The 8,320-nt window shown below is 44.0% G+C and overlaps 1 protein-coding gene across 1 annotated transcript in view; it reads left to right on the top strand.

Annotated features, from left to right (window-relative positions):
- The window catches only part of VWA2 (von Willebrand factor A domain containing 2), an 18,950-nt gene that overhangs the window by 1,812 nt on the left and 8,818 nt on the right, over positions 1 to 8,320 (top strand). Inside the window, exons 3-7 of the mRNA XM_009080405.1 lie at positions 923 to 1,056; positions 2,892 to 3,001; positions 6,103 to 6,297; positions 6,657 to 6,787; positions 7,745 to 7,877. Coding sequence (XP_009078653.1) covers positions 923 to 1,056; positions 2,892 to 3,001; positions 6,103 to 6,297; positions 6,657 to 6,787; positions 7,745 to 7,877 — 703 coding nt within the window. The remainder of the gene's footprint in view (positions 1 to 922; positions 1,057 to 2,891; positions 3,002 to 6,102; positions 6,298 to 6,656; positions 6,788 to 7,744; positions 7,878 to 8,320) is intronic.

Below are 8,320 nucleotides of genomic sequence, written 5' to 3'. Positions count from 1 at the left end.
AATGATTTGGAAAAAGGAGTGGTAATAAAAAGGTGGTAATAATGGGGATAGAGAAATGTCACAGGCCAAAACAGCTCTTAAGGGGTTGGTGTGCTTGCTCCCTGTATTGAGCTCCTGAATTCAGTTTCCCTTGAAGTTGGTTCTGGTAAATGCTACAGAGGAGACTAAAAATTCTGTTTAAATGCTTTGGGAATGACTCTTCAGAATCTGCAAACTGCCTTTATTTATTTAATTAATGATTTTTGTCAGTGAAATTATGGGTTTCCACTGCAGCATAAACACCTCAGAAACTTGTGCTTGGCAGCAGTCGTGTTCATGCAGGCAGGGGTGATACAAGGACATGTCTCTGAAGATGAGATAAGAGGCAGACTTTTGTGAAAAGCGTTTCTGTCAGTGTCTGGGAGCTGTTCAGAGAGTTCGTGTTTAGAAAAATAAGAGTGTGTTTTGAAAAATGAGATGCAGATGAAACACACTGGCTCTGTGGGACTCTAGGCTTTTCCTGGATTTATGTCTGTGCCTTGGGCTGGGACAGCCTCCAGGTCCTCCAGGCATGGCCACCTCTCCCCCTGCTCACCCCTCCTCATCCTCACTGGGAGAGCAGCTCTCCCTGTGGTTAGTGGTACTGTACTGTGTCAGATGCTCTTGTGCTTTCACCGACTGCTCTGGTGCTTCCACTGAGCTGCTGAAACCAGGCTGGGGACCTGATCTTCGAGGTGGAAATCTGGCAGGCTGTGAGAGCTGAGCTGGAGCTGCTGCAGGTCAGAGCAGGAGTGTGTATGGCTTTGGGTCATGAACACTGGTCTGCCCTAGTTCATCCTCTGCAGTTCAATATTTCTGAATTTTTTTAGCTCTTGGCTGGCTGCTTCCAGAGAGTGGGACTAACAAAATGCAGTTTCATGGTGTATCTATTTTTTTCTCCTAGTGATGCAGTGCTCTGCTTCATTAGATGTCCTTTTCCTCTTGGATGGCTCCTACAGCATTGGCAAAGGAAGCTTTGAAAGGTCCAAGCACTTCGCAAGCAAACTCTGTGATGCCTTGGACATGCATCCAGACAGAGTGAGTGTCAGGAATGTCTCACCTAAGTTTCAAGCAGCTTGGCAATATGTGGAAAGGCCAGGGGGAACATGCTGAGTGAAATTGCAAAATTCAACCTACCAGCTGCCATGGGGTCAGAGTATTCATTCTGAAAGATGCAGTTTGTGAAGCAGTGAGGTTGGAGGACACTTGTTGATTCTTCACAGGTTTTAAGCAGTTCCATTTGATCTTGAGAAAAGACATAATGCTTCAGGCTAAATATTATGTACTGATTTCATTTTGGTTTGGATGCTCATAAGTTGGATCTTTTCTGTGTTTTTCCCTGAAAAGTTGCAGAATTAGTCTCCGGGAAGTTAATCACCTTTCTTTATAGATGTAAATGATAGAGTCTGCTTGCTCTGCTTCTCCTAGAAAGTCTCTATTCCAAAATAAGACAAAAGTTCAGAAGGCAAAAAGTTCATTGTAAAGCACCAGCTGTATACTGAGGTGTCTGGAGGTCTATATGCTGCCATAGTTCTCCAAGATATCACTGCATTCCCTACATGCAGTGTGAGCTGCATATTGATTCCATAACACCACCCTTGTCAGGGCCTTGGATTGTTGCTGACCTTGATTCCCTGCCAGAGCCTTTTCAAATAAACATCAGGTCTTTGGGAAGGTTGTGTCAGGGACAAAAGGTCTCTGTGTAGCAGGAAGAGGAACCTGATGCAGGACAGTCTGTGGCTTTAAGGACCCCTGATCCATGTCTGATTCTCCAGGGAGGTCTGAGAGCAAGGGAGAAGAGGCAGGTCTTGTGTTTGTTCTTGGTTCTCATGGAAGTGATGCACAGACTTCTATCCAAAAACCTCCTCCAGACCAAATTCTACCACTGCTCCAGGTCCTAAAATCAGAAGCTGCAGCTCTACCCCTGTTGCGGAGAGGCTTTCAGCTTCAGAAGCTGAAACCACCATTCCCCTCCATGACTTTCTCACCTAAGACACATTTCACCTTTCAGATCTCAACTTAGAGCCCCAGAGCACAGGAAGCTTTCTGCAGCCTGGACAAGGATGGAAAGAAGCTGCAGTGCATGTGCAAGGCTTTGAGAAATGTTAGGAGGGCTCAGGTTAACAGGGCATTCCCTCTTTGTGTCTCATACTGAGTTGATTAAGAGACCTGCATCTAGGGACCAACTGCAATGTAGGCTTAGGCAAAAGAATGTGAACATTTAATATTTGCAGATTTGGTGTTGTGGTTGTTGTGGGTTTTTAAAATATCATCCTTCCCTAGTGTTTCACTTAATCCTCACACAGACTGGACTAAAAATCAGCAGCCTTTTCACCTTTGAAGTTGTCACATTCCATAAAACTTCTTGTAAGGCTTCAGTGAAATGTTCTGGGTGTATTGCCCAATACAGGCAACTTGATCTGTTTGCATTTTCAACTATACCAAATGGTTTTAGAGGAGGTAATAGAAAAATTGTTTTATGTTCCCCACTGTGCTCAATGGCAGTGGGAGCTGCTCTTAGTAATGGAAAGATTGCCTGCACAGTGTATAAATGGGTTGGTATAGAAGGTGTTATTTATAAACCTACTGTCCTTGAGGCTACCAGCAGCTCTGAATGGATAAATATAGATCCTGAGCTGCCTGTAACAGCAGCAGAGCCTCCTGTTGTTTGCAGATGAACCTTTTTTGCCTTGTTTATAATCTGTATAATGTTGCGGTTTCTGCTCTGTTTTGAAGTGCATTTAGAGTTCCATTGGCTCAACAGGGAAACCAGAGCTTGTTTCTGTACAGTTTAGTCTTTCCAAATCTGTACATTGATCAAGAGAGCAAAACTTGGACAGACACCTTTCATAATCTTTAACCTTTTCTTTCAGGTCCGTGTGGGAATGATACAGTTTAGCTCAACTCCCCACCTTGAATTCCCACTGGATTCTTATCTAACCAAACAAGAAGTGAAAGAGAGAATCAAGAGGACTGTGTTCAGGTCAGCTTACTTTACAGCTCTTCTCTTTTTCTGGGCTATGAATAATCTCTGGATTGAGATATTTTTGAGGTTCAGACATCTCTGCCTCTGCTGTGTGTACACCAATGTGATGCCCCCAGGGAGGGAGATGTGGTCCATAATCTACAGTCCACTAAAAACGTGCAACCTGATCTGTCTCAGTCAGTGAAAGTCAATAGGGGAAAAAGTTTTCAGTGTCCACTATAACATGATAACTAGAGAGTTTTCCAGGTTTTTCTGGCTGTTTGTGCCAGGGGTGGGTTACATCCTTCTATGGTAAAGCAAGCATGGTGTTCCCTCACGGCTGGGCCAAGGTAGAGCAGTGTGCTACCTCATTTTTTTGGTAGTTACAATTTCTTCTGTGAGGTAGTGACAAATTGCTGGTCTGTAGATATCTGGGCACATGTGCATGCTGAATTCAAGAAAATCATATTTTCAGATGGAAACCTTTTTTCCTCTTGGATATTAAGACTTGGATGTCCTCCCATGGCCTCAAGAAATGAAGCCAGAAGTCCAAAGAAAGACTGTCCTTAGAGCTTCTCAAAATCCAATCTTTTAATCTCTGAGAAATGCATTTGAATCTACAAAGGATCTGACAACCACCCCAAAATAACACTTGTTTTGGGGATAGATAAGGTACTGGTGTGGCCTGCAGGTATCTACTCCTTCTTTAGCTGATCTGGATTAGGGCTAAATGTTAGCTCAACATTTCTCATGATGCCTGCAGCTCTCAGCATGATGTAAATATTGCAGTCAAATGTGATCACTTTTGCAGTTTTCAAACAAGATCAGTTGGCTGAGGGTTGTTGTATTGCTTTTGATCAGTTTAGCAAATCAAGAAAACCATTCATATACTGTTACAGGAAAAACTTCTCAGAAAACAAGATACAATCCTCTTCTTTGGCTGTTGCATGAAAGTCTGTGAGAGCAGAGAAAGTGAAGCAGCATTTGCTGTCTGGCACTGAAATTCCTTGATGACAACAGATGGATGCTGACAGATCAAACAGAAATAATGACCTTGTGCTCTGCTGTTTCATCTAGTTTAAATGAAAAGCTGACATTTTGAAGTAGATAAAATACTTATGGATGGATTCCAGTTGGCTTCTGAAAAAAAATGGGTGTTTGACATCTCAGTCTAGAGGCTCCTTGATGTGCTTCCGATGAGCCTTTGGCCAGTGAAGCATTTCCTGACTTCAGTCCTGCTCCAGGCACAGAGCTGACAGCACTTGGAAGGAGGCAGCACCAGACTGAAGTGAAGCTTTTGTGATTTATTTGGAGACTGCCAGTCTCTCTCTGTGAATGCTCTCCAAATAGCTTCGGAATTCATTGGCCAGTTTCAGCCATATTCAGTGGTAATTTCAGAAGCTAAGTTTCATAGGAATTTTTTTTCATGTAAGACAGCAGCTGGTTGCAGGAGAGAAACCTTCTTAGTGCTGTCCCTGAGGAAAGGCAGCAGGTAAAGTCCAGATCTCCTTTGGCTTCAGAAAATCTTTATTGGAGTAATGCCTCAAACACTCTTCCACTGTGTCAAAACCCACTGAACCTCCAAATACAAATTGATAAGAAATTGAATTTAATGAGCTTTGGTGCAGAGACTCTTTATTAACTTTATCTAATCCTCAGGGCTCACGTGAGCACAGTGTACTGAGTTCATCAAGTCATCTCACTGACTACACACAATGTGTTTTTCCTCATGCACAGCACTTTTCACTGAAATGTCTGATAGTTACAGACACCTGGTCAGAAAAAGGCAGATTTGGACATGCTACAAACACACTGTCATTGAGTATGCTTTGCAATGGTGGAGTGCAGGGGAGGAAGTACCTAAAGAAAGAAGGTCAAAGCAAAAAGGCTTGATTGGGACTGAACAAAAAAACGTTTCTGTGATAATCAGAGAGAAGATGGAAAAATAATGCACTTGGGCATGATGAAATGCTTTTCTAGAACAGGAAATCAAGAAGCATTTGCTAAAGCAAAGGGTGGATGTTCAGAAAGCAAATGAGATGTGTTTGTGTCAACACAGATGAAGAAGAACATGAATCTTCCAAGGAAGGAGTGATGCTTGTGTTTTGGTTCCCTTTGCTCACTCTGGACAGCAATAAAAGCAGCCCCAAAGGGCAATCACAGAAAGTGATTTATAGCACAACTCCTTGGGCAGAATTAGAAGACAGCTGGAAATGTCTGATCTAGTGGCTTAATTATCACCATACCTGTGCCATGTTTCCATGGGCTGGGCTTTCTCTGGTATCAAAGATCCAGTCAGGGATGGTGCATTGCAGACCTGTTTTGTTATGCAGATGGAGAACTAGCAAGAAAGGAAGAGGGAGACTCATGTCCATACAGGATATACCCCTCTAAGATAAGCAAATGTTTAGCCTTCCAAGAACAAAAAGATCGTGTCTTGTAGGCAGAGATCAAAGCTGGCCACAGTAGCTGAAGAACTTGCAATGTAGGTTGCCCTTGGTGTGTACAGGAGGAGAAAGACTTTTGCCCACTGTGTTGTGTTGTAGCAAGGTGGTGACTGGTGGAGAACATAGATGGATGATGTGAAGTTAAAGTTGTTTGTGTCAAGTCGCTGGCATTATAGTGTGTTTATGCACCAGGAGAATGGAAACCACTTTAAGATGCTGGTCTTTTTTTTCATTTTGCCCACTTGTACTGTGTTTCTGACTGGAATACAGGAGGTTGTTGTAAAACAACTTTTCCACACAACTCTTAAAGAAATCACTTGAAATCAGATGGAAAAATGGAAACAGTTGAGACATTTGTCAAAGCTGGAAATAAAACTGAGATATCCAATAGCTCTGGTTCCTGCTCCAATTGCAGAAACACTGCTGTGTGTTAAGTCTTCTGGAGACCACTCTAGCTTGGAGAGGAGGGAGATAAGGGTGAATAGATAGGACCTGTTGGTAGAAAGAATGACAGGATTAGACATCTCTGTGGACATGTTGTGTGGCATCAAGCAGAAATATGCTAAGTTCCCCATCACCAGAGGGTGGAAATTTGAAAAACAAATAGTAAATTCAGCAGCAGGAGAAGAGCTTTGATTTCTGCATTTCTGATTTTATCTCCCTGCTTTTCAGAGGTGGGAGCACGGAGACAGGTCGGGCTCTGAAGTATGTTCTCCACAAGGGATTCGCTGGTGGCAGAAACTCAAGTGTCCCTCAAGTCCTGATCATCATTTCCGATGGAAAGTCCCAGGGCAGTACTGCAGTGCCTGCAATGCAGGTGAAAAAGAGGCACATCACAGTTTTTGCAGTGGGAATCAAGTTTCCAAGGTAGGAAATTTTCCACAGAGTGGGAAATGGAGGTCCAGCTAGCCAAATGGCAAGGCCTAGTGAGTGAGGGATGCTCTTGAGCTAGATGTAAATTTTGGAAAGAGAAAAGAGGAATTTGCAGGGTAACAAAGGCCTGGAGGAAGCACTAACTTGGTGGCTGATGTAGAAGAACCAGAGTTAGTGAAGGAAGCTTTTCCACTGAGTAATGGTACTGCCTGAGACTAAACACATGAGGATCTTGAAAACTGTTGGAAGAGTGTCCTGGTTGTGCATCAGCTCTGTATTTACTGCACAGGGTTTGTTTTGATACTCGGTTCTTTGGGGGAGACTGAGTAGTTGAGCCCTCCCTTGCTCTGCAGGTGGGAGGAGCTGCACGTGCTGGCCAGCGAACCCACCGAGCAACACGTGCTCTTTGCTGGAGATGCTGACGATGCTGCCAACGGCCTGTACAGCACCCTCACCAGCTCTGTGTGCAGTACCACCACTCCAGGTAACCCCTGTCCTGGCCCCACCTTCATGCCCATGCTCTCAGCTTGGACCATGTCACTGAGGAGGGAAGGTAGGGCAGTGTCAAGGAGCATATAAGGGAGTTAACAGGTGTTGCACATGGAGGTAAGATGCTTCTGGTACCCAAACTGGGTGGCATGCTCATCAACTACTCCAAATACCTCCAAGCTGGAGTATCCTAAATATTTCTGTGTCTCAGTTCACCTCTGAAAATCATAGAATCATAGAATTTTAGGGGTAGGAGTGGACCTTACGGATCATCTAGTCCCAACCCACCCTGCCACGGGCAAGGACACCTCACTAGACTGTGTTGCTCAAGGTTTCATCCAACCTGGATTTGAACACTGCCAGGGTTGGGGCTTCTACTACCTCCCTGGGTAACTTGTGCCAGTGTCTCATCACCCTCACAGGAAAAAACTTCTTCCTAATATCTAGACTAAATTTCCCCTCTTTCAATTTGTACCCATTGAGGGGTAAAAAATTTAAAAAATGGGAATCTTGGCCCTTGCTTATGTCATGGGGATAGAAAGAGAAACACAGTTGTGTTAAATTTTCTAATGGACCTGACTCTGTGTTAAGGGGAGGCACCAGGGACTTGCAGGAGATTGAAAAGATAGAACTTGAGTGGCCCAGAGGTAAAAGAAAATAAAATACATGAATGATGAAGGCACCAGAGAGGCTGACAAGCTGTCATTGAACCCAGCAGTGTGAGGTTTATAGCAAAGCAAGGAAGGCTGAAGAGTGAGTGAGCTTTTCAGAAAGCGGAGTGGGCTGGTGAGCTTGTCAACAGAAAATTTGTCTTCTGGGGTCTCATGGAGGCTCTTGGAATTACTTACTGCCTGGTCTGCTATTAGCAGGTAGATGAAATGGTGTTTACTCGCACACAGACTTTGTATTTTCAGGTAATTGATGCTAGTTTGTATTTTTTTCTTTGCTGCAGGCTGTAAAGTTGAATCCCACCCTTGTGAACGCAGGACCCTGGAGACTGTGAAAGAGCTGGCTGGAAACTATGTGTGTTGGAAAGGCTCAAAGCTGCCCAATGCAGTGCAGGCTTCACTGTGCCCTTTTATCAGGTGAGCCAGACACCCACATTTCTAAAAGTGAGTGGGGCTGAGACAAGATGAGAGATACAGTAATGAGGCTTTTATCTGACCTTGACTCTTTACTGGGATGAAGGTCCCTCAGAAGACATGGTGCAAACATGGTCTGTGGTCCTAGGAAGAGGCTCTCTCTGCTCTGACCATTGGCTGAGCTGAGAAGCAAAGGGTAAGAGGAGGAGCTGAGACAAGCAGAAGATGATTAGCCCAAGAGCACCATAAATGTTATAAATAGAATTTGGATTTCTGACCTGTTGAACCAAGATGTTTTAAAGTTTACATCTCTGTAAGTTTCTGTTTGCATCTCTCTATGCTCTGTGCTGCAGAATTTCGAGGTCCAGCTCCTGGTGTGACTGCTAGTTTTCATCCACTCAGGCTTTCTTCCTTTCAGAGAAGAACCTTTTCCTTTACTTGGCTGC

The sequence above is a fragment of the Acanthisitta chloris genome, unplaced genomic scaffold (assembly GCF_000695815.1).
Source record: "Acanthisitta chloris isolate BGI_N310 unplaced genomic scaffold, ASM69581v1 scaffold30828, whole genome shotgun sequence".
Classification (NCBI taxonomy): domain Eukaryota; kingdom Metazoa; phylum Chordata; class Aves; order Passeriformes; family Acanthisittidae; genus Acanthisitta; species Acanthisitta chloris.
The sequence above is the reverse complement of the archived record's forward strand: the minus strand, read 5'-3'. Positions and strand labels throughout refer to the sequence as shown.